Source organism: Vigna angularis, chromosome 3 (assembly GCF_016808095.1).
Source record: "Vigna angularis cultivar LongXiaoDou No.4 chromosome 3, ASM1680809v1, whole genome shotgun sequence".
Classification (NCBI taxonomy): domain Eukaryota; kingdom Viridiplantae; phylum Streptophyta; class Magnoliopsida; order Fabales; family Fabaceae; genus Vigna; species Vigna angularis.
This window is the reverse complement of record NC_068972.1, coordinates 18,804,072-18,820,014: the sequence shown is the minus strand read 5'-3', so window position 1 is coordinate 18,820,014 and position 15,943 is coordinate 18,804,072. Positions and strand designations below refer to the sequence as shown.

General features: G+C 32.3%; 1 protein-coding gene and 1 pseudogene across 1 annotated transcript; both read left to right on the top strand.

The window, feature by feature from the left end:
* The first annotated feature begins 2,915 nt into the window (after positions 1-2,915).
* LOC108324661 (phosphoserine aminotransferase 1, chloroplastic-like) lies at positions 2,916-6,809 on the top strand (annotated as a pseudogene).
* A 5,873-nt stretch (positions 6,810-12,682) lies between these two features.
* On the top strand, positions 12,683-14,765 carry LOC108326610 (actin-depolymerizing factor 2). The gene is made up of 3 exons (XM_017560203.2): positions 12,683-12,842; positions 13,873-14,138; positions 14,259-14,765. Exons 1-3 carry the CDS (start codon positions 12,840-12,842, stop codon positions 14,407-14,409), a joined length of 420 nt encoding a protein of 139 aa, XP_017415692.1. The 5' UTR covers positions 12,683-12,839; the 3' UTR covers positions 14,410-14,765.
* Positions 14,766-15,943: the final 1,178 nt, after the last annotated feature.

Sequence of the window (15,943 nt, the reverse complement as noted above, 5' to 3'; positions counted from 1 at the left end):
ATGAATGACATCTAGAACTCGTTGTTGTCATCATCAGCTAGAGGGTTAACTAAATCTTTTATGACTTGTACCATATTGTCTAGATCCCTAAGAAGAGAACACACTTCTTCATGCCTAAAGGCTTAAAGAAGAGACATATCGGACAACTGTTGAGACAGACTAGCTAAAGAGTAAGAGGAGCCGACAGGTGCTGGAGCAGAAGGTCCTACTTCATCTTGGATGTCATCCATCTGCTGGTCTTCATCTTCATCCTCTGGGTTCCCACATCATCACATGGATGTAAGTATTTCCTTGCAAGACGAATCCCATATGACGGAAGGAAGAACTCCTTATTTGACTCCCATTGTGAGTGCTCTTAAATGCCTTATTAGAGACATTTACTCCTTTATACTCGCAGATCCTGGATACCAAAAAAGCCTTCATCATGGTGTCACATATCAGGCTTGGCCAATGAATCATAATCTTATTGACTATACCATAAATTATCATCAGATCCGCCTCTGAGCACTACGCGAGAGTAGAAGTAGGGGGACAAAGTAGCCAAAGAATCAAGAAGTGAATTAACCTTTCATCCTTCTTGAGACCACCTACTAGCAGCTGCTTCTTGTTGGCATAAACCTCAAGATTCTTCATGAATGAGCGGAAGGGCAAAATCTTGTTGAAGCCTTCAATGCCCTGAGATAACGTCACTGCATCCACATTTAATTGAATTTGAGCAAACATTTTCCAAATATCGTCGTCCAAAACAATACATACTCATTTAACTTTGGTGGAGTAGACCCCATCTCGAACCTTAAAATCAAAGTAGAAAACTTTAACCAAATCCGGATAGAACTTACATTGCATCTTTAGTAGGGATTGAATGCCTTGGTGGAAAATAAGTGGCAAAAACTGAAACTCATATATGTGAAACCAGTGAGATCAATGTACTTTGGGGATATCAACTTTCTTTTCTTCCAGAAAGTGGTGAACTCACAGTGTTTTTCTTCATCCGAGATCCAACCACTAAGATTATTACCGTGACTTCTTGGATTGGTAGGGAGAATTACGATAGCTCCTTTTAGTTGGTAACTTTCTTCTATCAGCCATTTGGAGAAGGTAGGAGCATTGGAAAACTAAGGGTTGGGAAGCTGAATGCACAAGAATGAGCAAGATTGCACAAATATGATCAAGTATGCATACAAGACTCAAAGCATGAGAAAACAATTTATTACGGACCCCTATATATAGTAATATGACCCTACATGCAACATGAATACAAAATATGGTCATTTATAGTCGTTACAACGGCTAGTTTTTGAGTTCTAATGGTCAGAACTCATGATAATCGATTATTTCTAACTGATAATCGATTATTGCTTCAAAAACCAGAAGCCCAAAACTCGACATAATCGATTATGGCTTCATAATAATCGATTATTGTCAAACCTAATGACATTTTCTAAAGGAAGGGATAATTAATTAGCATCAAGGGATAATCGATTATTGTACGATGATTTTCAAAAACATGAAAAATGCAACAAACAAAACCCTCATAAAACATATCTTTGGGCAATGCTTTCGTGAAAATGTTTGCTAACTGGTGCTTGGTATTTACATATTTTATCTTACAATCCCTCTTTTGGATATGATCTCTAAGAAAGTGATGCCTAATCTCTAGGTGTTTGGTTCTAGAGTGCATAATGAGATTCTTAGTAAGATTGATGACACTATTGTTATCACACTTAAGAGGTATATGGTCAAGGTATATATAAAAATCCTCTAATTGTTGTTACGTCCATAAGATTTGAGCACAACAATGACCTGCAACAATATACTCAACCTCAGTGGTGGAAAGGGTTACACAAAGTTATTTCTTAGAATGCCAGAAAACTAAGGAACTACCTAAAAGGGGACATGTACCACTAGAGTTTTTTTTTTATCTATCTTACAACCTTCCCAATCTGCATTTGGAAACCTACAAGACTATATTCAACCCCAAAAGAATATCACAACCCAAAAGACACAGTTTTCTTAAGGTACTTAAGGATACACTTAACTGTGGTGAGGTGAGACTCTCTAGGACTAGCTTGGTACCTAGTACAAACACAAACATTTTGCATGATACATGACTTACTAGCAGTTAGATATAACAATAATATTATCTTAATTCTATACAAAATTTGGTTTACGAACGTACCTTATTCATCCTTGTCAAGATAATCCTTGTCAAGATAATCCTTATCAAGATAACAACATTGTCATTGGAGTGGATACTTCCATTTCAAACTTCTTCAAGATTTCTCTACAATAATTTGTTAAAAAAAAAAATTTTATTTTGAAGAAAAAACTGAAGATTTCTCTACAATAATCTACTAGAAAAAAAAGTTTTTTATTTTGAAAAAAAATCTGAAAAAAGAAAGAACTTTAATTTCCATCCACAATAAACGTTAAATAATCAACGTTACATATTATTATATACAAGACTATTATATTAACTTATATTCTCATCCATCAACGTGTATATGATACTAACTTAACTAGAGAATCAATGAGTCTCGCATTCTCTTTTTTTCGTGATAGAAATTATATAAACTAAAAAAATAATTTTTAAATGGTTCAATTTTTATCCTTCTACTATTAGTTTATATTTTTTTTTAAATAGTTATAGGTATCAACTACCGTTTAGTTTTGCTTAACTTTTTTCATATATTTTTCAGGTTTGATTTTGATTTTCCTTTTCAGTGAAAAAACATTGTTGAATGCTTGGGTGGTGAAATGGCAAATAGGACGAATATTTAATAAAATAAAAATACATTTAAATAAGTTTATTTATTGGGTTTGAATTAATTAAAATTTGTAGAAAGTGTGGAAGTGAAAAGACGTGTGTGTTGGAAGAGTTATTGGTGTGGTGAAAAGGAAGGAATAGTAGGAATATGAGTCGCGTAGAATGGACGCAGAAGAAGGAAATGGAGGGACCCAATTCCAAGTAAGACCCATTCATTCTTTCTTTCTTTCTTATTCATCTGTGCTTTGCTTTTCCACGCAAAAATGTCAACCACCAACTTTATACTTTACGCCACTTACCCCAACCAAATTCTGAGCCAGCTTAGTCGCGTGGTTCCCGCCATTCCACCCATTCACCTTTGAGCAGTTCTTCTTACACCTTTTAATTTTCATCCTGCACCTTTAAAATATTAAAAATGTCTTACTAATATTAGAAAACTGATTAAAAAATTTACTTAACGATGTTTCAAGTCGGTTAAAGTTTCTTTTTTCTTTTACTTTATTTTTTTATTTAATAATAATAATAAAATATATTAAAATATTAAAATTTTAATATTATAAATTGAAAAACCACAATTTAAAAAGTTATTTATTTTAAATTTAATAATAAAAATTATTTCTTTTAATATAATAAATATTTAATTAATTTAATATTTTTATATAATTAAATATATATTAATATTTTAATTTATAAAATATCATTTATTAGAAAAATAAATAAAAATATTATAAAATTAAAAAAAAAATTGAAATAAATATGTTAACCCTATATACGGTTAACATGTTCAATTTGAATTATTCAATGTGTTAATAGTATTTGCAAGTACGATTAACATATTTTTTTATTTTGTAATATATTTTTATTAAATAAATAATATTTTACTTTAAAATATTTAATTTTTGTTTTGTAAATTTTTAATATGTATTATTATTGTTATTATTATTATTAAATTAAAAAATAAACTAAAGAAAAATTTAAAAAATCTTTAACCGAAAGCTGGTTAAAACTTTTATTGTTTTTAAAATTTTATATATTTTATTTATTTTAATAATAATGATATTATTATTATTATTAAATAAAAATAAAAAAGTAAACTAAAAGAACTTAACGAGATTTGAATGTCACTTAAGTAAATTTCTTAACCGATTTTCGAATGCCAAGTTTTTTAACCAACTTTCGAATGTTGGTAAGAATACTTTTGACATTTTAGAAATGTAGGGAAATTGCTCTTCACCTTTTGCCTTTTCTTAACTTCATCATTACAAAATGAAGTTTTTTATTTTTAATTAAATAAAATATTAATAAACATATAATATATGGAGTATTTTTCTTTTTTGAAATATTGATAAATGTAATAGTACTTTTTCTTAAATCAATAAAAAATAATTTACTATAGCTTTTAAATAAAATGAAATATGGATTATTTTTCTTTTTTGAAAGTGAAAAACAAAATACCTAACAATTGAGTGATTATAAAATTTCTAGTAGTGTAAGAATAATTTTGGACAAAGTAAAATAGAGTTTAGACCACTCAAGTCAACAAAGGGTTAAGGTCCAATGTTGACCAAAGTGGTGTGAATTTTGACCTTGTTGACTAAGAGGTCAAAGTTTCATCTAATTTGGTGGACAATAAGGAGTGGTTGTCCATGCCATCACCCCTTGGGAGATTTTTTCCTCCTAGTTAGTGATCACATGCCACTTTATGAATGGAGATGATTCTCCATAGGTATGGAGATGATTCTTCATAGGTAGTGGCCACATGTCCTCCTCTTATTGGAGAGGATTTTTGCCACTTGTCCTTCTCTTAATGGAGGGGATTTTCTCCTTGCTCTCCAAGTTAGCCAATGTAAGGTTTTTAGGTCTAGCTTTTAGAAATTAGGAGACACACTTAGCTTATAAATAGAGGTGTCTCCCACTCTTGTATTCATTTTTTATGTTCATTTTTTATGTTAAGTAATGTTATGCTGCCCATTTATGACCATATTACTCTTCTTAAGAGAAGACTATAGCAACCCATGAGGCCTCTTTAGTCACCTTCCTCTTAGAGTTGACCTAACCTCTCTTAGAGCATCGCTAAACATCACAATCATCACCATAAAAGATCACAAAACAGTAAGCTTATGTCCTTTGTCCATCAAAGCTTCTGCACCCATCATTTACTCACCTACCTCCATGACTTTTCTTCTAGTTTTTGCCCAACATTGCTAGGAGATTGTCATCATGAAACCCTTTCTCTTTTATCCTTTCATCTTCATTTTCTCCTCTACTTCTTTTCACCTACCTGGTGCTTCCACCACCCTATATTTCTTCATTCGTTTCATGATGTGTTTCTTCCCTTCCCTTTCTAATGTTTATCAAACAAGGGGAGAAAATGATACATCAGATAGAAATTACATTCACGAAAGCAAGATAATATTAAGACATTGAATTGTAATGCTTATGTAGTGTTGTTTATTTAATAAAATATGAAACAATTTTTTTTCTCTATATTACTTAAAATTGATATCTTTACTCTAACATATATATATATATATATATATATATATATATATATATATATATTTATTGCTCTAACTCTTTTATATTAAAAAAATTTACACTCTAATACAAATATCTGTGTATATTTTAACCTTAATATATAAAAACCCTCAGGGTGTGTTTACTTTGGAGGAATGATATGGAGGAGAGTGAGTGGATGAATTTGAGGAGATTTGAGGGTGAAATAATTGTTGTTTATTTGAATGGATTTGGAGGTAAGTGAGAGTGGATTTGGAAGTAAAATTTGTGAGAATTAGTGTAGGATTTGATTGGTGTGATGGATAAAAAATTAATACCCAATTTTGTCCCCAGTTTGGTTGGCAAATCTCAATTTAGTCTATCATTAAAAAAGTGTTTGAAATGGATCCTTACTTGTAAATTTTTGAGTCAAATTAGTCCCTTCCGTTATATATAACCAAACGGAGTTAATGGAATGATGATGTGGCAGTAGTTAGTGGTTACGTGTCAAAATATAATTGTGTGTGTGCTTACGTGTGGGTTAATTAGAGAAGAAAGGTTTCATTAAGAAATTGGGTTTTTTTTAATTGGGGATAAATTGCCAATTAGGGTTTTTAACTAATTTTGTGCAATGTAGGTGAAGAAGAACACCAGCTGCCCAATCCGAGCTCTACAACTGGGGCGGATCCGACATGAGCATTATGGAAATGAGCCACCGCGGCAAGGAGTTTCTCTCCATAATCCAAAAGGCCGAATCAGATCTCCGCACCTTCCTCCAAATCCTGCCGGAGTATTCCGTCCTCTTCCTCCAGGTTGGCGCCACAACCCAATTCGCAGCCGTGCCGCTCAACCTCTACTCCCCTGACGACGTCGTCGACTACATCGTCACTGGCTCCTGGAGCGACAAGGCCGCTAAGGAGGCGCATAAGTACTGCAAACCCAACGTGATCTGGTCTGGAAAATCCGAAAAGTACACAAAGTTTCCGCCTTTTGGCGATTTGCAGCAGAATCCGGGTTCCCGGTATTTGCATATTTGTGCCAATGAGACTATTCACGGGGTTGAGTACAAGGAGTACCCTGTTCCTCAGAGTGGTGTTTTAGTTGCTGATATGTCATCAAATTTATGCTCAAAGCCTGTGGATGTGTTAAAATTTGGAGTTATCTATGCCGGCGTCCAAAAGAATGTGGGGCCCTCTGGTGTGACCATTGTGATCATCAGGAAGGACCTCATTAGGAATGCTCAGGGTCTCACCCCTATGATGCTTGATTTCAAGATCCACGGTGATAACAATTCACTCTACAACACCCCTCCCTATTACGGGATCTACATGTGTGGGTTGGTGTTTGAGCATTTGTTGGAGAAGGGGGGTTGGTGGAGGTTGAAAAGAATAATAAGAAGAAGACTGAGATTTTGTACACTACAATTGATGAGAGCAAAGGGTTCTATAGGTGCCCTGTTGAGAAGTCTGTGAGGTCATTGATGAATGTATCATTCACTTTGGAGAAGAAGAACACTCACCACTGCTGGCAATTTATCCCCAATTAAAAAATCCAATTTCTTAATAAAATCCTTTATTCTTAATTAACCATCATGTAATCACTAACTATTGCCACATCATCATCTCATTAACTCCGTTTGGTTATATTTAACGAAAGGGACTAATTTGACTCAAAAATTTACAAGTAAGGACTCATTTCAAACACTTTTCTAACGAGAAACTAAATTGAGATTTGTCAACCAAACTGGGGACAAAATTGGGTATTAAATCAAAAAAATTTATTTAATTGATAGAAATTGAAGATTACTAAAATACCAAATAATATAAAATGATAATTATTAATGTTATATTTAATTTTAAAAATGTTTATAAAGAGAAAAAAAATTAACATTAATTATTAAAATTAATTTAAAAAATGTACAAAAATTATAATTTAGTAAAATATTTTTTTAAAATGTAATATTTTTGTAATATAATAATAACATAATGGAGAAGTCTAACTATATTTGATTGTCTTCTAACTATATTACCATGTACTAACAAATTATTAACTCAATTTCACGAGAAAAGTATCCATTGTTGTTTATTCTGAGATGATGTTCAACAAAAAGGTAAGTTTGATCATTTCCATTGTTAGGAATTGTATTTTTTAAGACTATGGAAATCATAATTATAGTAAGAATGTTGTGAATGCATTCTAGATTCTCATATTTCCAATGAATATTCTGCCGTTTCAGGAGTTTTCTAAAACAATTCATACAAAACATGAGATAGAATAGTTTAAAAGGATGGCCCTGCGAAACACTTCTTAAAAGGTTATCATTATATAGATCACCTCCACCATACATGTGCCACAAGTTTCACTCCTTGCACAATTTAACAGAGTTCTGGCCTAGAAAAGGTAACAAATTAATTACCAAAAGCATATTCACACAATAATATAGGTATTACAGAGCAAAGTATCAGAGTTACAAAGAGCAAACAAAGTTTGTTTTATAAGCTAGAAAAAAGGGATGTTGTTAACATGAAACTGTTTGATAAAAGAAACTGTTTTGTTTGAAGTTGCTGAGATTATTACATAGGGTCCATAGAGCTCAATGTTGGAATCCATCATTATCTTCCTAAGCTTCTGGCCGCCACAAGCAGACCGAAAGTGCACGTCTCTGTTCCATCTGGAAGCAGCAGCAGCACGTCTGGTAGATTCAGATTGAAACACCAAATTCACAGAACCTCCAATGAGCAAAAATACCAAACCAATAAATGAGGAATCAGATGGAAGCAATCTCCAACTCCGATGACAATAAACCACCCATATAAACAAAGCACTCTCGGGTTGCTGCATCACTGCCGGATGGACCTCTACATCTCACAGCGCGCACCATCAACCATGGAAAGACATCAGCGCGCATGGAGGAAGCGGTGAAGCCTTGCTGAAACCGAATAACGCACCCAGGAACCGAATACAAGGATAGAGCATGGTGAATAAAGGAGTGGAACCGAATACAAGAGAAACCATAACCGAATACAACATATTCTTCATCTTCCATATGCACTGGAACTGAATACAAGCTGCTGTAGAATTCCTTCTACGCGCTGGAATCGGATAACCAACTTGGAACCAAATACAACTTGTTGTACAATTCCTTCTACATATTAGAACCAGATAACTCAACTTTGGAACCGAATACACGGCCATGAAGATTTAAATGAAATATAAACATATTTCACTATTTTTACTATAATAATATCATCTTAAAATATATTTTATTTGATTATTTGTATTCGTAATATCAAATTCTAATGAGAGAAAATTCAAGAACTTTTCTATTAAAAACAACAAAAATAAATTAGCTGACCTTTTGAAATTAACATTATAAAACTGTTTACTTTTTTTGAAAAGAAACATTTTTTAGCAAATATTTAAATCTTAACTCATCATCAAATACTACCCCCTTGTGTAAGATTACCGATACAATGCATTGAGGACTTTCGTAACCTATTATCTACCCCTATTTTACTGATTTTACAATCTATTCGATGAATAAAATTATAATACACCCTTAAAAACACATACATGAGTGAATTCCAAAATTTAATGTAGCTTCGTCGAGTTATTTTTATTCCTAAATTTGAGTGATCATGAATTAAGTGAAAACAGTGTCCTATATGTTGATTTAAGTGCTTAATATGTACCAAAAAGTAGTGCTTAGTAATTTCAATAATATTTGTAAGAAAATAGCATTCACATAACAAGAAAAAATTAATATTTTTTAAATATTCAAGATATATTCTGTTAATTTAATTACATGTTTATAAGATGAGTTGGAGGAAATGATTTTGGGGAGAGTGAGTAGATGAATTTGAGGATAAATTTTGTTGTTGTTTATTTGAGTAAATTTGGAGGTAATTGGAAGTGGATTTGAAAGTAAATTTTGTAAAAATTAGTGTAGAATCTAACTGATTTGACAGATAAAAAATATTATTTAATTGGTAGAATTGAATATTACCAAAATGTTCATAATTATAAAAGTAATATAAAATGATAATTGTTAATATTATATATAATTGTTAAAATGTTTATAAGTAGAAAAAAATAAAAATTAACTTTTAAAATGTAGAAAAATGATAATTTAGTAAATTGAAATAATAATAATAAATAATAATATAATAATAATAATATTATTATTATTATTATTATTTTATTATTACTATAATTATTATTATTATAATAATAATAATTACTATTTTTAATTCATCCTTTATCAATCCATTACATGTGCAAATGTACGAGGGTAAAAATGAGAATGGATGATACATTCTGCAAATCTGTACTGATGAGGAAAGATGAGAAAATCGTTTCTCCCGCAAATCCGCGCTTCTAATTGCTTGCAGATCGTTTAAAGTAAACATGCAATTCATCCCAAATCCATCTTCGATAATCAACTATAACAATATATTCCATCAAAGTGAACACAATATAAAAGATTTTCTCTCTTTAAAATACTCAATTAAATTTTGATGCACAATATTATATCACATTAACTAATTAACTGAAAATATATTAAATCATTTATAAAAATATTATTAAATTATCTTAAAGTAAATACTATGAATTTTTTTTTAATTTACAGAGTCTAAAATTAAAATTTATATATTTTGATAATATTAATTTGGATTATGAATATTACGAGAAATAATAACAATAACATTATAAAAATAATCTAGATTAAGTGTATATATGGATTTATAAGATTCAATTATATTTTTATTCAGAAAATGGTTTACATGTTTATAAACAAAATTTCTTAAAATATATGACATCAAAACCTATAGATAACAAAACTTTATCTTCTACAATGTTTTTTTTTTTAATTTAATCTCTTTTCTATTGGTTTTTTATAAATTACTTACATATAATTTTAGGTTTAAACCCTTAGATGATCCTCGTATTTGTATGAAAATCTCAAGTGGGTCCTCATACTTCCAATTGTTTCAATTGGGTCCATATAGTTGCAAAATATTTCAATTGGGTCTAAATATTTGTAAAATTGAGCCAATTTTGACCTAACCGTTAAGTTGTCACAAACGACGTTAGTTGGTGCTGACGTGTTGTATAATTAATACGTTGATGTCAAAATATTTTATTACGTGGATTTTTTTTTAATTTAAGAGATTATGACATGGCAACCCTTGGTCGTTCTCTTCTTCTTCTTCTCTTTCGTTTTGATCTTCTATCTCGCGCTTCGTTTATCTCGCGCATTTCTGGTGGCTCACTCGCGGCATCGTGTTTAGCGTTCTTCTTCTTTTCCCTCTTTTTTTGCTGGTTCTGTTCAAAAGTTGCAGGAAAAACTGAACAACGCGCGAATGACTAAAAGGAGGATTTTAAGGTATGTAATGTAAATGTGAAAGGAGGATTTTCTGTATGTTCACCGGGTGTTTGAAAAAATGGCTAAAAGGATGGAACGAAACTTTTATTTTATTCTTTTTAAATTTCTTGTTTTTATTTCAGTTGCATGTTCTAATTTCTTTTGGCAATTGTTGGTGTCAAGGACTTGTTTTGCGTAATTTGTGGCAGGGCAAGTGAACGATAGAGTATGGGGAGAACTTCAAGGGATAAGAGGGATGTTGGCGTAATTGGTTTTTAGGATATCTATTATCGGAAAGCAAAAGAGGAAGTTTGGCGTGCTCGAAGTTCCTTTAAACTCCTTTAGATAGATGAGGAATTCAACATTTTTGAAGGTGGGATGTTTGTCTTTCTCCACAAAATTCTGTATTTGGCCTTTTGGGTTTGTTGAATATTTTTTCCGCTGAGACACTGTTTCAAGATTAATTTTTTATTTTTTGCAGGAGTGAAGCGTGTTGTAGATTTGTGTGCTACCCCAGGTAGTTGGAGTCAGGTACTTGTTTCTCACTTGCAGTAGCTTTTCTTCATTGTTTCTCACTTGCAGATTCATGCCAAGACTCAAGATTGAAATTAAGCTCTATCAAACTTAATGTTCACTTGCATACATTGAGGGTGGGTTTTCGTCCAGGGAATCCAGGATTGGATCTCTGTCGGAGAGACGCGATTAGGTTTTTGTGCTTCTCTAGTTGTCTTTGCAGGTTAAGGTTGCTGGTGAGGATGACGGAGGTGCGGAGCTTTGTGGTTGTGGTCATGGAAGCGCGACTTGGGATTTCTGGGTGGCGCGATTCGGCAGTGATAGCGTATTCGCGGCGGCTTTCCGGGGTTAGAGTTTTGCAAAGGATTTCTGGGTGGCGCGATTCGGCAGTGGTAGCGTCTTCGCGACGGCTTTCCGGGGCTAGAGTTTTGCAAAGGAGATGACGGTGAGGTAGTGGCGATTTGGGGTTCGAAGAGTTTTTCAAATTGGGTCTCTGTAGTTTTTCTGAGTGCAGGTCATTTTCTCCTTTTTTGTTCTGCTTGAATAATTTTTCTATTTTTTTAATTTATTAAATTCCATGTCATCACTGGCAACATATTTTTTTTAATAAAATATCCACCTTAACATATCCACCTCAGCACATTTTAATGACGATTTTGACAACTTAACAATTATGACAAAATTGACTCAATTTTACAAATATTTGGATCCAATTGAGATATTTTGCAAATATATGGATCCAATTGAGACAGTTGAAAATATGAGGATCTACTTGAGATTTTCATACAAATACGAGGACCACTTAAAAATATAACAAACTACATATCCAACTACTTATCATTTTATCTCTATTATATTTTTCTATTTATAAGTTACTATTTTAAATATAAATAAACACAAAGAGTCCTTTTCTCTTAATTTTATATTGTTTATTTTTAAAATACATAGCAAATAAAGAAAATAATTATTCTTTAGGGATAACTCTCACATGGTTACATTTTTAGTTAGTATTAATAATTTGGTAGATGAGAAAAAAACCAAAACAAATAAAACAGAAATAATAAGAAAATGTGTATATATGATCTCTTTATTAACTGTTATTTACGTTAATCATCTTAATTGTGTAGTTCATATTAAAATTGAAAATTTCTAATCACTATTACAATAAAGTTAAACTACTTTAAAACTAAACGATTAGCTACATTAATATCTAATTGATGTAACGGCCATTTTTAGATGACGTTACACAGTTCAAGAACTAAAATAAAAGATTATTGTGACATTTAATAAATAAATATAAAATATACATAATAAGCATATAAGGAGCAAGCCGAGCCGAGCTGTATAGCAGAAGCGAGCGAGCCACGTCAAAATTGAAAAACGATGTTAGTACTGATTTTAAACACGTAATTGTAGTAACCGCGACAGGTGGCACTGTTGAGAATTGAGATTTTTTCCACTAATCACAATTTCATCACGCTCGGAGACGCTCTTCCGCGTGCCACAATAATATAAATTAAATTTCTGCCATCACCAATTTTACTTCATTTTTTCTCTTCCATTCCTTCATCCCCAACCCAACCCTCCCCTCCTTCCTCCTCTTCTTCTTCCACCTCAAAACCCTTTCCTACATCTCCTCCTTCAGCGTCGCTCCCAACTTCATTTTCCATTTTTGCCCCTCCTTCTCGTGAGAAAAAAATGGTTAGTTATTCCTCTTTCTCTGTTTTGTTCTGTTATTTCGGAAGCCTCTGGATAGAGAACTCAGCTGAACTCAACTCAACACAGCTTCTGACCGATTTCAAGTTCTCTTCCGAGAATCCCATCATTTACGCTCATAGTTCTCTTCTGTGTTCTCTGTTTGTCTGGATTTTAAATGATTTTCGACGGCTACTGATTTTGTGTTTTTATTTTATTTTGAGCTGGATTCGTGGTCGATCTGATTATCAACATTGAACAGAGTAGAATCGAAGTTTTAATCATGCGTTTTCTGCTTCGCTAACTGTTTGTTCGCATGTTCGGTGATAGATCTGATTTTGATATGGATTTCAGAGTTCAATCTGGAATTGCATTGTGGTGTAGTATTTTTTTCTGCTTGCTTGATTCTCTAGGGATGAATGTAATTATAGCATATGGTTTGGATTATCTTTTGGAGCGTCTTCTGTTAGGTTTTCTGCTTTTAAGTCCTTGGATCCATTTTTCGTTGCTCATTTTCGTAGTTTTTTTTTTCTTTTTCTTTTTTTATGTTTATGTTTATGTTTATGTTTATTTTATTTCTTCTGTGCGTAATCGCTTGGGCTTGCTGCTTCAAATAGATTTATTGAAAAACTTAGGTGTTTATTTTAATTCAGTCGTATCTGTCGAAAGCATTTTTGGATAAACTTCTTCCTAGAAGAAAATAAGAAGAAAACAAATTTTCTTGTAGAGGTTATCTCGTTTTAGCTTTTCCAAAACCAGATTTTTAACTTACAAGCTAAATTTAGGCTTACGAGGATTTTTTTTTGTTCACTTTCCTTGAGTTTTTCTTCTAAAAGTCCTTCTCTAGTAATTTTTCCTAGCAGACCTAAGTTTAATTGACCCTATGCAGAGGAATCAGACATTGTTGTTGATGTTTCAATCACATTGCATGGGCTTGTGGATCTGCTTGCTTGTACATTGTAGGCATTGCTAGTGTGAAAGGAGGTGTTTTCATAATGTAACTGCCAGTTGCTTGTTAACGTGCGGAATTTTACAGGCGAACGCAGCATCAGGTATGGCTGTCCACGATGACTGCAAGTTAAAGTTTTTGGAGCTCAAGGCGAAGAGGACATATCGGTATATCGTTTATAAGATTGAGGAGAAGCAGAAGCAAGTTGTTGTGGAGAAGCTGGGTGAGCCAGCAAATGGTTATGAAGATTTCACTGCCAGTCTTCCAGCTGATGAGTGTCGATATGCTGTTTATGATTTTGATTTTGTCACGGAAGAGAATTGCCAGAAGAGCAGAATTTTCTTCATTGCATGGTAATGTCAACAACTAAGTTAGCACAAGCTAAACAACCATAAATATGAAAATTCCAATCAAGTGTTTTACAAACAGTTAATATTTTTTATCGGTAATAATTTTGTTGCTTTTGTTTGAAGGTCCCCTGATACATCTAGGGTTAGGAGCAAGATGATTTATGCGAGCTCCAAAGATAGATTCAAGAGGGAGCTTGATGGAATTCAGGTTGAGCTGCAGGCAACTGATCCTACTGAGATGGGTCTTGATGTGTTCAAAAGCCGTGTCAATTAAAAGATTCTGTTTATGCATTATGAGTTGTGATGGGGATCTTCCTTAAGCTGAAGTTCCTCATATGGAAATGTCTATATTTTGTGGGATGGTCAACTTGGCTAATTTGGACTCAATTTTCCAAGTTTTGACAATGAAGTCTATTGCAACTTCAACCAGCTTCTCTTCGTTCCAGTGTATCTTCTGGTTTGTGACATACAACCCGTGTTTTGGTGTCATCTTAATCCTATGGCTGCTAGTTAATTTTTGTGACTGCTTTTTGTGTGATTGGACTAAAATGGGATCGGCTATTGATGTAATATCGACAATTCTTACTAATGTCTTGCAACTCAAATTAACTGAACTCAAATTTGTCATAATTGCATTTGCATTACACAACAGTTAACTGAAATGATGTTTCATAAACACCGTAGGATTTTAAAGTATTTAGGGTGATTAAGCTTCTCTAATTTTGTACCGAAAGTAGTTTTGTTTATATAATTGCAAAAGTTCACAACCAAAGCCCACATACAATATACCATCGGGCAAAATATGTTTTTAATACAACATCTATTAACAAATTTTGTTTTTAATATAACTAATGTCTTCTTTTTACTAATTTCGGTTTTAGTATAATTAATACTTTCTGTGTGCCATGTTACATCAAGGGGTAACTTATATATGCATTACGTGACGTAGGAGAAATGTCATTAAGTGAACATAGGAGGAATGTCACTTGGATGGTGGTTGTAAGTGGTAGGTATAAATTTTAAGACTTGTAATTTTTAAATCGGGGTATGTTACTATAAATGCATCTATCGTTGTCTCTTACAAAACTCTCAGAAAGGGCTAATTCTAAATGGAAAATGATACTTTAACACAAGTTTTTTTTACACCACTTTTGACACGTGAAAGTGTCAAAGTGTCATTGATTCATTTTCACTAGGTGAGGATTTTTTCTCTTCCTTCTCAATCGTTATTTTCGCTACACCACCATTTTTTTCTTTCGCTACTCTAATTTTTTCTTTGGTCTCTGTTTTGCTTTTTTTCGAGTTGCTCTTTGTTTTCTCTTCTCAACACTTGTTCTCTATTTTCTCATTCCAAGATCATAAGACAAGATGGTCTAACATTTTCTTTATGTTTTGAAGTTTAACAAATAATGATGAATAAAATGAATATTTGACAAAATATTATCTTTGTAAAAATAATATAGTTAGAAGAAAGACATTTTATGAAACAAATGTTATAACATTTGAATGTACAAACAAAAATTTTAGTAAACGCATTAGAACCAAATGATTCTATTATGAGTACCAAACGATCTTATTGTCAACAGACGTACTACTGTTAAACCATGCTTTATGAAAAGACCATTGGACTAAACAATATCTTAGTAACATGACTAAACAATGTAACAATGTGTTATAAGATGTTTTTTGGCAAATGCATGTTAAACCATGCTTTATGAAAAGACCATTGGACTAAACAATATCTTAGTAACATGACTAAACAATGCAACAATGTGTTATAAGATGTTTTTTGGCAAATGCATGTTAAA

Bases quoted from the DNA above. Each gene is read 5' to 3' on its own strand.
- LOC108326610 (XM_017560203.2), top strand. The intron at 14,139-14,258 runs GTAATGTCAACA...TTTTGTTTGAAG, and splicing joins AGAATTTTCTTCATTGCATG to GTCCCCTGATACATCTAGGG.